Consider the following 16,633-nt stretch of genomic DNA (forward strand, 5'->3'; position numbering starts at 1 on the left):
GAACTCCTGAGGAGGCTGATGTAAGCAATGGCACAGTAAAGAAAGAGTCTTCTAATAAAGAAGTAGCAAGAATATGGATAAATGACATGAAAATGAGGAGTTTTTCCCCGACCATGAAGGTCCCTGTTGTGAAAGAGGAAGATGAACCAGAAGAAGAAGATGAAGAAGAAATGGGTCATGCGGAAACCTATGCAGAGTATATGCCAATAAAATTAAAAATTGGCCTCCGTCACCCAGATGCTGTAGTTGAGACTAGTTCTTTATCCAGTGTTACTCCTCCTGATGTTTGGTACAAGACATCTATTTCTGAAGAAACCATTGATAATGGCTGGTTATCAGCATTACAGCTTGAAGCAATTACTTACGCAGCCCAGCAACATGAAACATTCCTACCTAATGGAGATCGTGCCGGCTTCTTAATAGGCGATGGTGCTGGTGTAGGAAAAGGAAGGACAATAGCAGGAATCATCTATGAAAATTATTTGTTGAGTAGAAAACGGGCTTTGTGGTTCAGTGTTTCAAATGATTTAAAGTATGATGCTGAAAGAGATTTGAGGGATATTGGAGCAAAAAACATTTTGGTCCATTCATTGAATAAGTTTAAATATGGAAAAATTTCTTCCAAACATAATGGGAGTGTGAAGAAGGGTGTTATTTTTGCTACCTATTCTTCCCTAATTGGTGAAAGTCAGTCTGGTGGTAAATATAAGACGAGGTTAAAACAACTTCTACATTGGTGCGGTGATGACTTCGATGGAGTGATAGTTTTTGATGAATGTCATAAAGCAAAAAACTTATGTCCTGTTGGTTCTTCAAAGCCAACCAAGACAGGCTTAGCAGTTTTGGAACTTCAGAACAAATTGCCAAAAGCCAGAGTTGTCTATGCTAGTGCCACTGGTGCTTCTGAACCACGAAATATGGCCTATATGAACCGTCTTGGAATATGGGGTGAGGGAACTCCATTTAGAGAATTCAGTGACTTTATTCAGGCAGTAGAACGGAGAGGTGTTGGTGCCATGGAAATAGTTGCTATGGATATGAAGCTTAGAGGAATGTACATTGCTCGACAGCTGAGCTTTACTGGAGTGACCTTCAAAATTGAGGAAGTTCTTCTTTCTCAGAGCTATGTTAAAATGTATAACAAAGCAGTCAAACTGGTGAGCCTTTTTTCCTTAACTCCTAGTATTTTTAATGTACCTGATGATGTTTTTGTTAGTTTTGTCCAGTGAAATGTTTGTCAGGTCACAGTATATTTCTGCCGTAAAACAGCAGATAAATCACTGGATCCTTTATATTCCCAATTTTCTCTGTTACAGTAACTTAAAAGAAATAACCATTTATAGCATAGCGTGCATAGCTTTAATAATCAACATAAGTGTTTCCTAAAATTACTGTATTAGTTAATAGGAATTTTGAGACAGCTCTGTGTGAATGTCCTAAAAAACATTTGTTTAGAGGTTCCCAAGTTACTGACAGTGCTTCATTGAATTAATGTTAAATGTATCATACACATTCTTTTGATTGAATTAGTCATACTGAAGTAAATCACACTCAAAGACTGAAACAAAAAAAAAAAAAAAAAAGCCGGTGCCTGAAAGATGTGACCATGCTTCCTGCTTCCGACTGGCCCTTTCTCCCTGTCCCGGTCTCGTGGGTGTCCCACCCACGAACGATCCACCAATTCCCAGCATTTCTACTCGCCTGCTACTTAACAAAGCGTCAGTCAGAGAGCTTATGGAGATGACTCAAAACATCAGCATCGAATCAAAACGGCTTTCAAGGGCCGAGTGAGCCGGGGAGTTTAACAGCTGGGAGGGGCGCTGGGTGTGGCGCCCTCCGGCCCGCGGCCTCCTCCCTTCGTCCTCCCCTCAGCCCCCCAAGTGGGCCTGCCCTTCCCAGGCACGGCGTGCAAAGCTTTTACTGTCTATTTCGATGGCTTCTGTGCCTTTGACTTTGCCAGCTTAATAATTAAAGGGAAAAAACTGGCCAAGAGCAGCCAATGTGCCTCCCTTTTCTACCATGATTTATGGGTCAGAGCAACAGTTTTTACAAAATGTTTAAAAATGTGTCAAAAAATATTGGTTACCCAGTTAATCACTGGTCACATTAATGTCAACTCACCATTCAAGGACACTCATAGTTTCGAGAGAGATCAGTAGACGAAAGAGTCAGTCACTCACTGGATTGTCGTATATATTTTTTAGCCCCATTCATACTCAAGATAGATTTGGACCCATTGGTCTCCGCCCTTCCCAAACTCACGCTTTAATGTTCTTTGTTAATTATCTGCCAAAGCAGGATTTCTTTTAAAAGGAAAATCATTCCCAATAAGTCCATGTTGTTTGAATTTGTGCGGCCTATGAATAAAGAAGATAATCTATTAAAGACCACACATGGTAAACTCCCTGGACTCGGGGATTATACAGGCTTTTCCTCCTCTTTCTCTATGACCCTTATGTTCCCTGACCCTCAACAGCACCTCCACTGTGACGGATAAATGAACAAATGAATGAGTGAGTGGGTGGGTGGGTCTATCATGGTTTCACACTCTAAGAGCCTACAACAAAAAAACATATGTTCTGACCAGATTGGCTAATTTTGGATGCCCAATAGTCTGTTTATGTAGAATGAAATCACTTACCAGTTAATGGCAAGACATGAGCTGCTGCTTTTTTTTTTAAATATCTGATAATGATAGTACTTTTACCTGATCCTATTAAGCTACGGATGACTGGCTATGAAGCAGAATTGCTAAGAGAAAACAATTAGCTTGTACACATTTTGAATAATGTTTTCCCCAGTATGGTGGAATTTGTTGTCTGCTTTAAAGATTGTGCTGAACTTCTCATGTTATGCAAAGTTCTCCTTTCCACATTGCAGCAAGGTTACCAGAGCAAGTCAGGGAAAAAAATGCTGATGGTATTCAAGGTAAATGAAGGTCATCCATCCTCAACTGTTTGCCAGTCTATTTGTGTTTTTTTTTCAGGACTTTCTTTTTTTTTTTAAACAAGTCATCTTCACCCTCTTGACCTCCCAATTTCTTTATCAGCCTCTAACTTGACTGAGATCAAGGCCATCTTTCCTTGAGCTGTCTCCGTTTTCTTCCTTTGTTTCCTCAAACCATTCATCTACTCTCCACTTGCCCCGACAAGAGGAAGAGATGGCCGCCCCATTCCTCCATGCTTGCTAATGCAAAATCCTCCAGAGATGCTCTTGAAATCTCCTCTTCCCAGACCTTGCACCATCAATTATCCTGTTATCAGTCTTTAATCTCTCCATTTCTACATACTCAACTTTACCTACAAATGCTCCCTTGTTCTAAAAACTCCTACCCTTGGTCTTGCATCTTTGCAACACACAGCCTTATCTTTCAAGCCTTTTCTATCATTAGTCTCCACAATCTCCACTTGCTATTGCACCTTCATTCCCTCTTCACTGGTTTGATAATGACTTGCAATCTATGCTGACAATTTAATAGTAATAACAGTTTCCCAACAGCCAGTTACCTTCTAAGTGCCAATTAAGATGGCATTTTCTCATCTCTTATTCTGCTGTCTTCTGTAGCACCTAAACTCTTCTATAAATTTCCTATTCTTCATCAGACTGAACTATTACATGATCAATATAGCACTTGATGTCTCTGAGCCTTGGAATTCTCCCACTGACCACTTCCAACTGTTAAATTTCTCTCTTTGCCATGTAAAGTCCAGCTCAAATGCTTTTTATATGAAAATGATCTCTTACTACTTTGAAATTTCAAGTTTCCTCATTTGTGTGTTTAAAAACTTCAACTGTGTTGTTAGTTACTTGTGCAAATACTACATCTCACTTATGCAGTGAACTGAATGAGGTCTGATAAACTTTATAGGTCTTTTTTACTTTGCATCAATAGTTTGATAACTGGGGTTTCATCAGTCACCCAGGAGTGCTCTATGTTGAACCATGAAGAGGTTACTGAATGATATTAATACATGCAGACATTTGTTGACTGATTAACTTCCAATATATAACCACAGAAGGTATAACCAGAATGTAACCTATCGTTTAAATGCCTTTATGTTTGATGGAGAACTATAATTTAAAGTGTGCACAATCTGTCTCCAGTATGCCTTTCTTTAGATACAAACCAAAGAAACATGAGACTTTATACTCTGAATTGCTACCTTTATGTAAATTGTGGCTATTGAGCTCAAATTAAAGGTCAAATATTAATAAAAGAGAGCAAGTTGTATGTTTGTCTTTTGTACCACTTGCCTATGTCGACTATGGAAATAGGAATCTGTGCATCAAACTAGAAAATTTCACAACTGAAACTATGTCTCCAGTTTTTCTAATTGGCTAGGAGAAGACGTTCATCAGAAACAGTGCTGTAGCCCTTGGTGTTGACAGCGTAGCAGAGCTTTATATTTGTCTAGCTGAATATTTTCTATGGGATGTTCTATGATGCATATCTATCTTTTTATAGCCCTGTACACTTGCAAATATGAAGATCTGTGTCTGTGTAGGTGCTGTAGTCCTCTGAATACTCATTGGTGACTAATTTAATTTATTCCAAAAATATCTATCAATTGCCTGCTGCATGCAAAGTACTGTTAGGTGCTTTGGGGATAAAAAAGATAAATTAGACAGAAATTCTGCTCTTAAAGGACTCCTAGTATATTAGGGGAGCTTCCCAGGCGGTGCTAGTGGAAGAACTCGCCTCCCAATGCAGGAGACATAAGAGGCACCAGTTCGATCCCTGGGTTGGGAAGAGCCCCTGAGGAGGGCATGGCAACCCACTCCAGCATTCTTGCCTGGAGAATCCCATGGACAGAGGATCCTGGTGGGCTACAGTTCATAAGGCTGCAAACAGTCAATCACGACTGAAGTGACTGAGCATGCACGCATGTGCAACTGCAAGTTGTCATCACCAGTATCAACAGTCTACCCCAGACAAGCCTTCAGAGGTCAGGCTGAAATCATACAGGAAACAGTGGAGTGTCTACTCCTAGCGGTTACTGGGTATTCACTACTGATGTCACCTGCGCGAAACGCTGTAAGTAAAATATATAAAACTGTCACTTGCACTAGGCTTGGCTAATGGCTACAACTGAGAGAACGAACCGGAGAGGATGAATGGACTAGGAGAGGCAGAACTGGTGACCTGTGGCCAGTCAGGTCCTCGATGCGACAGCCCGCCTCCGAGGCCCCTACTGATTCTGGCCTCTTGGTGGGGTCAGCGCCTTGGTCTTGTGTGGAAAGAAACCAGACAGTCCTCTCTCTCCTTTTCTCTCCATATGGGCACGGAGAAGGCATGTGAACTCTCAGAGAAAGGGCACTGCCTCCAAGTCAAGAGAAGATGCTGAGGAATAAAGCCTGGCTTTGTGCCCCCTGGATCTCTGACTTGCCAGTCTTCAGAGCTGTGAGAAATAAATTTTGGTTGTTTAAGTCACTCAGTCTATGATACTCTTTATGGCAGCCTGAAGAAAACTAAGATAGTCACCAACTAGAAGTTCTGGAGCTGAAAAGTACAATAATAGAAATAAAAAATAAAGAATTGGCAAGAGCTGTTCGTGACTTTAAAAAAAAAAATGGTAACCATAATCTTCACTCCGTCTTCACTACGATCCGTCAACACTCACTGTTTGGCAAACTCTTCCGGTGCATAAAGGTTCTGACTTTGTCGGCGGAACGTTACAGCGAATGCAGCAGCATCTAAAATCAATCTGGGCCCCACTCTTTATGGGTGCGCTTGGCAAACACTTCCTCATTCAGACTTTTCCCGTGCTGACCTGACCTACACAAACTGTACACAATGCAAGCTAGTGTGTTTCTGCAGTGTTATTTCAGCTAAGGCATTCAGGAGCACTGAGCAAAGACCTCAATAATCAGAGGGAATGAAGAAAAGTATTTGATATAACAGAGGGGAAAAGGTGCGATGCCTGTGTGTTACAGCGCTGCCTTCGAAGCCTGGGCTGTTTTGACTTTGTTAGGGCCTCTCTGACCATCTGAACTGGTCAGATAAGCGGTAAGCAATTCAGTTTTCCTCCAGGATTCACAAGGCTCTTTTTGAAGACAGGTGTGTTACATTACACGGAATTCTGACGACCTAATAGGAGATTCGTACAGTAACCCAAATGATCATCTGACATTTGCTTGAACTGTTCGAGGTCATTATTAATAAACTGAAGCTCCGGTGTATTCCTGGGTCTGTGGTTTCACTGTGATACACAGATACTTCAAAAGACTCGATCCTTGCCTTCTAGGTCTCTTTTCCTATTAATATTGTATAACAAAGTACCAAATATAAAATTTTAATAGCTAACTCTGTGCTTTTATCATAAAATAATCCTGTCTCATCAAAATTCATGGCTGTCATTTCAAACATTTGAAGTCATACCTCAACTGACCTGTATACAGCATATTTAATAGCAGGTGGTCTCACGTCTCCATAGGAAATATACATGATCTGAAAACCTTTTTTTTTTTTTTAATGTGTGAATAAAAGAGAACAGTGGGAAAGCTGATAGTCTGTCATATTCCTGGTACAAGTTCTCTGTTAGTTACATTTTGAAGTTAAAACAATGACAAGCCTATCAGATAAAACAAGCAGCTCAAAAAAACTCAAATATATTAGAAGATCTATGCAAAACACAGATATGCCCTCATTCTCCTTAATAGTGTCCCACTGCGGGCTCGGTTGCTAAGTCAGGTCCGACTCTGCAACCTTATGGACTGTAGCCTGCGAAGCTCCTCTGTCCATGGGATTTTCCAGGCAAGAATACTGGAGTGGGTAGCCATTTCCTCCTCCAAGGGATCTTCTGGACCCAGGGATCAAACCTACATCTCCTGCGGCCCCTGCATTGCAGGCAGATACTTTACTGCTGAGCTGCTGGCGAAGTTTGCTGTCTCATTCACTGTTAAATAAATTCTGTTGATTTCATCTTTACCTCAATGTCTCAAGGTATTGTACTTTTTCCCCCTGTTATATCAAATACTTTTCTTCTTCCCCTCTAACTACTGAGGTCTTTGCCCAGTGTTTCTGAATGCCTAAGCTGCAATAATACTTCACTCCCCATCCCTCTCTTAACAACATACCATACTTTGCTCTCAAAATACTTATCACTGGCACTGTGTTATGTATTTACTGTTTACCCACTAAAATACATGCTCCATGAAATATCAAAGTTTGTCCTGTTCAATGCTGAGTACTCATCAGTTAGGATAGTACCTGGCACAAAAACAGGTGCTCAATAATTACTCACTAAAAGAAGTGATGCCTTACTTCTTTTAAATACTCTATGTTATGTTCCTTTTATTTTAGACTGTAACACATTATTGAGGTCTACCATGGTATGCCTTTATAACACATAGATGTTATGCTATGTTACACCAGATACCTATGTATACACATGTATGCACCTATGGGGAGGTGTGTTCAAAGCTGTTTACAGATGGTTTAGACTTCAGTGACTTAGAGGATCATTGGATCTAGATCCTCTGATTCTTTCAGGGAGTCTGGACATCGTAGGGCACACATGCCAACCCGTCAGTCACCATCTGCAGTCCTCCAGCTGAGAGCCATTTGAAAATAAAACGAGCTATTTCCTGGATGAATTCGTCACCAAGCCTCTACCAGAATAGCTTGGAATGTAGATGTTTCAATGACTAAAAGAACGTTTAAAAAAAAAAAAAAAAATGGTCATTCCTGTGAGTCACAAAGTGTAAATGAACAGATGAATTCAAAGAATAAATGAATTCAAAAGATGAGCCTCTTCCTAGGACCAGCAGGGACAGGGATGAGCCATTTCAAACGTGGGACAGTATCAGCAGTGATATGGTCCAGGAAGGGTCAGGAGGACAGGCGGCGGGTGAAAGCATCAGGTGGCATCACCGTGCTGAGTTCTGGTATGATTACCCCGTGTTTGGAGAATGCTTGGACTTCAGCAGTCGTTTCTGGTAGAATTTCTTTAGTAGGCTTTTGAATTTGCTACCTATCCACAACCTCAGAAACCTCCTCACACGCCCACTCCCCCATATAGGTGGGAAACTGGAATACATTTTTGCAACAGAATGATGGTGAATGATCTCCTATCAGGACGCTTAAACTTTAATGATTTTAGGAACCAACCAGTGTAATTCCCTCCTCTCTTTAAAAAAAAAAAAACAAAAAAAAACAAAAACAGGAATAGGAGGAAAGAAAGGTATTTCTTATATTAGTAATTTATTTCAGAAAGGACTTGTTGCAATTTAGAAAAGCAAGTGTATATATATATATATTTAAATATACATATCATCTATAGGTTTATATAGGCTGGCATAGATTTCTGGGTCCAACATCAAATTTGCATCTCACTGAATTAAAGAAAAACCAGCGCTGGCCTGAACAGACACATTCAGAAAACAGTTACTGATTGAGGGGGTGGAGGGTCTTGGAGTCCTCACTGGAGATCATGGGGCAAATCACAGGAAGAAAGGCAGTGGCTCCCTCTCGGTTGGTTATGACTGACCCTTTTTTAAAATTAATTTATTTTTAATTGAAGGATAATTGCTTCACAATAATGTGCTGGTTTCTGCCGTGCATCAGCCTGAGTCAGCCCTAGATACACACGCGTCCCGTCCCTCTTGAGCCTCCCTCCCATCCCCGCGCCATCCCACCCCTCTGGGTCATCTCAGAACACCGGGTGTGAACTCCCAGAGTCACAGAGCAAATCCCCCCTGGCTCCTGTTTGACACATGCTGCACACTTGCACACGCTACATGCTTACACATGGTACATGCTTACACACGGCACATGCTCACACACGCTACATGCTTACACGCGGTAGTGGGCATGTTCCATGTTACTCTCTCCATTCGTCCCACCCTCTCCTTCCCCACTGTGTCCACAAGTCTGTTCTCAATGCCTGTGTCTCCTTGGCTGCCCTGCAGAGAGGTTCATCAGTACCATCTTCCTAGATTCCATATATATGTGTTTATAGAAGGTATTTGTTTTTCTCTTTCTGACTTACTTCATTCTGTATGATGGGCTCTAGGTTCATCCACCTCGTTAAAACTGACTCAATGCGTTCTTTTTTTTTTTTACAGCTGAGTAATGTTGTATTGTCTGTGTGCACCCAGCTTCTTTATCCATTCCTCTGTCTGTGGCCATCTAGGTTGCTTCCAAGTCCTAGTTATTGTAAGCAGTGCTGCAGTGAACATCGGAGAACATCTGTCTTTTCCAATCTTCGTTTTCTCAGGGTATATGCCCCCTCGTGGGACTGTTGGGTCACATGGTGGTTTTATCCCTAGTTTTTTTTAAGGAATCTCCATACTGTCTGCCATAGTGGCTGTCTCAATTTACATTCCCACCAGCAGTGCAAGAGGGTTCCCTTTTCTCCACATGTCTCCAGCATTTATTGTTTGCAGATTTTTTGATGACGGCGATTCTGACCAGTGTGAGGTGGTATTTCACTGTGGTTTTGATTTGCATTTCTTTTCCGTTTCTCCCTTTATGACATTCATTATTTTATTTAATTCTCACACTTTTTGAAGGGTACTGCTGTTTTCACTCACTGTAGAAAAACTGAACTTTATTCTTTGCAACTAGTCCATGGTCACACAGTTACGAAATATCAGATCTAACATTCAAACTCACATCTCTATCTCCTACTATCTGTGAAGCTTTGGGGAAGCTACTTAATGATAATAACAAGAAAAATTATTGCAAAGTTTATTGGAAAACCCATTCGTTCCACAAATACTTATTCATTTCCTAACCTGTGCCAAATAATCTGAACAGCTTTCCATGTCTTAACTCTTAGGATCCCTAGTGATGCTATAAGAGTGGTACTATTATCATCCCACTCTAACGATGTGAAAACTGAGGCAATGCGTGCTTAAGAATGGTGTCTGCTGGATTTTGAAACAAAAGCATCAAATTCCTTTGATTTTGAACTAAACTATTGATTTTCTAAATTAAATTTTATTATTTTTAGAATCAAACCCTATGGGCATAAAATTCACCTTGTCTGTCAAAATCTGACTATTTAAGTTTCCCTAAAGTGTTTGCAAAAACTACTGGTTATCTCAGTACCCTTGAAAGTTGGTGTTTGGAACTGGCAGTGCAAATTCTGGAAAAAAAAAAAAAAAAAAAAAAACACTGACTGAATCCCTCTGAAATGTAAGAGCTTAAAAAACTTAAGGAAAAAGCTGAAAATTGTTAAGCAAGATACAGGGGAATATTCAAAAACATTAAAAAAAAAAGCACTGTCAATTTGACTATATTTCCAGTTGCATGTACATTTCTTTATCTAATTTAATAGGATATAATTTAATAGGAAAACAAAAAAATGTGCATAATATCATCAAATTAATAGCAGTCCCACAAACTATATTTCCTCTGCCAAAAACACTCTGCCAAAGAAGTACTTGTACTGCATCCAATTCGATTTCATTATAGTGTTTATTTTTAAACCTGTTTTGAATGTATCAGAAAAGTAACTGGAAGATACATTACCTAGTACTATTAAAAAATAGCTACAGTTAAATTTGCTGGCAGCTGATTTTTGTAGGACTACCTTTTAAGAGAATATCTAGTGAATGTTAGTGAGACTAAAAACCTGTGAAAGTATAATCTGCTGCCTCCAGGATGGTCAGGAGGGGAGTGAGAACAAGGAAAAAGGGTGACTTCGGACTGGTGTGGGCCCTGAAAAATCATTTCACTGAAGCTCCGACTTCAACTTGTTGGTGTCGGCTCCACGGAGGAAGTTTTCAAGAGAAAGTATTTCACTTTAAATTGGCGAACAGTGGGTATCAGCTGATGCCTAGCTTTCATTCTTTGAACAAACATTTACTGAAGAATGTCTAGTCAGGCCATCTCCAGGTCATCACAGTGTACAGACACGGAGGTTCTCACAGGGGACAGAGAACACTGGCAGGTAAAAAGTGAAAGAAAATGTAATCTTAGGGGTACTTCCCTGGAGGCCCAGTGGTTAAAACTCTGCACTTCCATGGCAGGGGACACGGGTTCAATACCTGGTAGGGGAAGTAAGATCCCACATGCTGCATAATGTAGAAAAAATGCCAAAAAAAGGTAGAAAAATACCAAAAAGTAGAGGGGGAAAAATGTGTGTGTGTGTGTGTGTGTGTGTGTGTATGTAATCTGCAATCTTAGGGAGTGGCTAGAGCTGATCAAAGCAAGGCAATGTGACTGAAAGTGTCTGCAGACAAGATTCTGAAGGAGGATGGGATGGGCCCTCAGAGCTGGTCTCAGCTCCAGGGTCAGAGAGGACCACACCCATGGGGGACTTCACCTGAAGTCAGCCTCCAGGCAAAGGTCCTCGGGGAAAAAGATCAGAAATTGAATGCAGCATTATCAGTCACTGCTCAGACCCATGTAGACTGCAGAATTCCCTTTTCATTAACTAATAAAGCTGTCACAGAAAATAACAGATGAAATTCGTGTTGGATTTTCCTGACCTTCTCAGTAGGCACAAAGGGCCACTCCTGAATGAAGGCTTTTATTGTGACTCTCCTTCTGGGCTCCATCATAACCTGTTCTTTGTGCCCTTCTCACAAGATGGGAGGCTCTCTGGGGAAAAAGATCATGTCTTTTCATTGTTTTTACCTCCGGTGTTGAGGACCAAGTATGAATGTCTGCTGAATCTCTTAATGACTGCTTCGATAATGAAAAGAAATAGCATTTTTCTCCATTTGCCAGTAAAATAATTGTGACCTTATGCAATGTATCTACCTGAGTTTCATTGGTTTCTCTCTAAAATTTAGCCCTGAAATTACCACTGTTTAAAACTTACAGAGACAGACAGGTGACCCCAGGATGTTAAAGGGAAGGGGGAACTTGACATTTTTCTCAAGAGAGCCAGTCATTTCCAAAAGGCTTCAGAAAATGTAACTTACAGGGGGAAAGGAAGAAAATCAAAAGATCTCACACTTCTTCCCAGATGTTCTTCCAAGGGGTGGATGATTGTCAGAGTAACTGATGAAAAATTGAGAGCTGGTCCAGTCTGGCAGATATGTTTCTAACTTGAGTTGAACTCATCTACTGAAGCATTTCTTACCTCAATAATGAGGCTTATTTTTTATATCTTAATGAAAACTTTTAAAGTTATTGCACAGATGGCAACGTGGAGCAGACTTAATGAATTATGGAGGAATAGAATACAGCGACATGAATGTGAACTGTGCATACATTAGAAGCAAAATGAGAAACAGGACACATTTATAAATATTTCCATGGATCTACAGGTCAAATAATGTTATCCAATTCCATGAGAAAATTTTGAACAATCCAAGGGAGAACCTATTACAGTAGAAGCCATCTGCTAGCCACCCAAATATGTCCCAGATTGTAATCAAAATCTTTCTATATTTATGCACTGAAACTTGGGCAAGTCTGATAGGCCAGGTTTGAATTAAAATGTATCAATAAACATATATATATACATATACATATATACATACACACAACACGTAGAAGTATTTTTCCCCTTGAAAGAACTTTAGACTTAGAGAAAAATTACAAAAATAGCATAAGAACTTTCTCATATACTATTCATGCAGTCTAATCATAGCGTCTTATTTAACCAAAGCCAGTTCTCAAAGCCAGGTAATTAGCTTTGTGTAGTAGTCTTAAATGGAAAATCCCATGGACGGAGGAGCCTGGTAGGCCGCGGTCCATGGGGTCGCTAAGTCAGACAGGACTGAGCGACATCACTTTCACTTTTCACTTTCATGCATTGGAGAAGGAAATGGCAACCCACTGTAGTATTCTTGCCTGGAGAATCCCAGGGACGGGGGAGCCTGGTGGGCTGCCGTCTGTGGGGTCACACAGAGTCGGACACGACTGAAGCGACTCAGCAGAAGCAGCAGCAGTAGTCTTAAATAAGTATTAGAATGTATTCCAGTTTTACCTGTGTTTTCCTCCTCATCCTTTTTCTGCTCTAAGATTCAGGAGTCACATTAATTGGCTGTTCTTCCTCTCCTTCAGCCTGTGACAATTTCTGTCCTTTCTCATCTGTCATGAGCCTAACACTTCTGATGAACACTGCTCGGTTATTTTGTAGAATATCTGTTATTTTGGGTTTGCCCGATACTTTCCCATGACTAGATTGATGGTCGAAAAGATGCCCCCAGAAATGATGTCATGCTCACAGTTCCAGACTCCCCTGTATTTTCTCTACCCCAAACTATGACTTAGCCATTTCTCCAAAGAGCCCCGATTCCTGTTCTTAGAGAAGGGTATTTATAAAAAGGCTACAATTAAGAAATAGGAATATGAAAATTTACATTTAAAAACAATACGTTTACTAAAACCCTGTCAAACAAACTTTCTCTCAAATTAGATACCACTTGTGCTTTGAGTTAACATTAAATTAATCTATTTGGTATAAGTAGTGGGTTGGCCAAAAAGTTAGTATGGGTTTTTCCATAACACTTTATGGAAAACTCGAATGGACTTTCTGGCCAACCCGATATGCTATTTGTATTTGAGAACCAAGAGGTTTTTACATCTAGATAAATATATAATGTAAGTTTCAGGCTGAGCCTGAAAGATTTAGGCGTATCGAGGAGATCAGACAAACTAATGTGAGCTTCATACTGAAATGAAGGTTCACTGGGAAGATTTCCGGGGAAATGACTTATTGACACATTACAGAAGTTCAGACAGAACAATGTGTGTGCACGTGTGCAAGGGGCGCAGAAGCAGAGGGAAGACTGAATGTCTGCTGAGAGTCCGCAGAGAGCGCAGCAAGGGCAGGGCCTCGAATTTGCACGGTGCTTTAAAAAAAACTTTTGAGTTCAGAATGCTGGACACATTAGTTATCAGTGGGCGGGGACAACAACCCTCAGAATCAACAAAGGAAAAATGAAAACACCCATTTTATAGCTGAAGAAACTGCAGCTTGAGAGGTTTAATGGTATCCACTATAAATGTTTAAAATATGGATCCAAGACTAGAATTCTTATTTTCTCATGGCTAGGCTACTGCTTGTTAAAAACCTTGAATAATAATTACACTTAAGAGCAGGAGGAAAATCCAATGAAAGAAGACAGACTGGAGTGAAACAGGAGCCCCACGACATGCTGGCAAACCAGGGGAGACCAGTGTCAAGAGATGGCAGTGATGGGAATGTCAATTGCCAGAGGGAGGTCTGAGCTCTGTCAGCTCAGTGACCCTGTGGAAATGTTCTCTGTTACTTACCACAGTAGCTATTGTGCCATGGACACATTAAAGACCATTAGTTAATTATGAGTGCAAGCTAACTCCTGGAAAATAAATGCAGAAGTCTTCCAAGGTCTCATTGGAGCCCTTTTCTGAATACAGAATAATAAGAACTCAAAAGAGGTCCTTCAGTGTTCAGGATGATAATAGGCTATTAAAAGAAATGCAATCAGGAGTCTTCAAACCAATAGTTGGTTGAACAAAACAACACCCATGCAGCTCTATGCCCCCTACTCTGAGTCCGAGCCTTACACTCAGCAGTTAGCTAGCTGGTCGTATGTCAGCAAATCACACCATCTCTTATTGTCAGGTTAAAAATACCGACTGTGTCTGCAATGTGTCCAGCAATTAGTTTTAGGGACCAAAAAGAAGCATAAATAATTTTTTTCTTTACTGTATTTAGGTTGATTATACTAAGAAAAATGACATAACAGATCATGAAATCTCATAATTATCTGTTCATTACTTACAACAAACTTCAGAGTAGCAATTGTTAGGGCATAAAAAGGAAATTAAAATGCCGGTTGCCTATAGATTTCTAAAACAAATGACATTAATATATTCACATTTATTATTATATTATTTATTACTGCTTCATTTATTTGTTATCCAAATGCTAGTTTTATTTCGGAGGGTTGTTTAAAATTTTCAACATGTTTTAAACTTACGCCTTTCTTATGCTTTAGACTTATCATGAGCAGACAAAGCACGTCTCCGTGAAGAATGACGACTCTGACATAGTTTGGCAGGAAGCAGGTGTCCCTTTTATGACATCATTGAGCTACCAAACCAATCCACACGTTCTCCTTGAATACTACACAGCATGAAAAGGAATGAAATCGTGATCCACAGAGCAACATGGATGAATCTGATAGACTTTCTGCTGAGCAAAAGAACATACACTGACTATTCTCTTACATCTGAAATGCTAGAAAAAGCCAAAAATAGTCAAGGGTGAAAAATATAAGAAAAGTGGTTGCTACTGAAGACTGGGAAGTAATGAGAGGGAAAACTTTTATGAGAGATAATGTTCTACCCTGTGAAAAGACAGAGGTTACACAGGTATATCCATTTGTCAAAAACTGTACTGCTAAGATGTATGCATTTTGTTGTCTGTAATTTTTACTTTTAAAATGGAAAAAGCAATTTAAAAAATCAAGAATCAGTGGGGGGAGTGGGTGGAGGTAGAGCTGACATGAGATAGAATGTTGATTACCACAGAACTTGGGTGATATGTGCGTGGGGATTCATTAGCTCTGTTCTGTTCTATTCTTCTTGTATATGTTTAAAGTTGTCCAGATTTAGAAGTTAAAAAATGAAAACTATAAATTAAATTAAACTATATATAATTACAACTATAAAAAATTGAAAACTTAGATGATAAATTATAAGTGATCTCAAAGTCATTACTTGTTATCCCAAAGTCCTTTTTAAAATTAACTTCTTTGAAAGTCAAGAAAAGCTACTAGACATGGCAAAAACAAACAAACAAACAAAAACTCAGGGCATGACCTCTCAGGCTGACGTAAGATTGATATGGGACCTTGATTACGAACTGGATCACAAAGCTGCTCTCCACCTCCTGTCTGGAGCACCAGGCGGAAGCAGGGCAGTTGGAGTCAAGGCCTGCTGCCACAGCCGCAGTCCTGTTTGTGGCGATCCCTGCCGATGATTTTGTTATTTAGCATCAGTGATGATTGAGTGTCCATGATGAAATCTGGTATTCCAATAATTTGCAAACCCTGAATGTTCAATGAATTATCATTTATAATTTGCACTCATCTCACATGCTAGTAAAGTAATGCACAAAATTCTCAAAGTCAGGCTTCAGCAATATGTGAACTGGGAACTTCCAGATGTTCAAGCTGGTTTTAGAAAAGGCAGAGGAACCAGAGATCAAATTGCCAATATCCGCTGGATCATCGAAAAAGCAAGAGAGTTCCAGAAAAACATCTATTTCTGTTTTATTGACTACGCCAAAGGCTTCGACTGTGTGGATCACAATAAACTGTGGAAAATTCTGAAGGAGATGGGAATACCAGATCACCTGACCTGCCTCTTGAGAAACCTGTATGCAGGTCAGGAAGCAACAGTCAGAACTGGACATGTAACAACAGACTGGTTCCAAATAGGAAAAGGAGTACGTCAAGGCTGTGTATTGTCACCCTGATTATTTAACTTATATGCAGAGTAAACCATGAGAAACGCTGGGCTGGATGAAGCACAAGCTGGAATCAAGATTGCCAGGAGAAATATCAATAACCTCAGATATGCAGATGACACCACCCTTATGGCAGAAAGTGAAGAGGAACTAAAAAGCCTCTTGATGAAAGTGAAAGAGGAGAGTGAAAAAGTTGCCTTAAAGCTTAACATTCAGAAAACTAAGATCATGGCATCTGGTCCCATCACTTCATGGGAAATAAATGGGGA

General features: G+C 40.1%; 2 protein-coding genes across 2 annotated transcripts in view; one reads left to right on the forward strand and one right to left on the reverse strand.

Moving 5' to 3' along the window:
- NALF1 (NALCN channel auxiliary factor 1) overlaps positions 1 to 16,633 on the reverse strand; it is a 587,247-nt gene that overhangs the window by 83,274 nt on the left and 487,340 nt on the right. The gene's annotated exons all lie outside the window — the stretch shown is intronic.
- On the forward strand, positions 3 to 1,229 carry LOC133049677 (protein strawberry notch homolog 1-like; the record flags this gene model as incomplete). The annotated part of the gene is made up of 1 exon (XM_061133825.1): positions 3 to 1,229. A coding segment is annotated over one exon (1,227 nt), but the record flags the coding sequence as incomplete, so codon positions are not given.

This window comes from Dama dama, chromosome 30 (genome assembly GCF_033118175.1).
Source record: "Dama dama isolate Ldn47 chromosome 30, ASM3311817v1, whole genome shotgun sequence".
Lineage (NCBI taxonomy): Eukaryota > Metazoa > Chordata > Mammalia > Artiodactyla > Cervidae > Dama > Dama dama.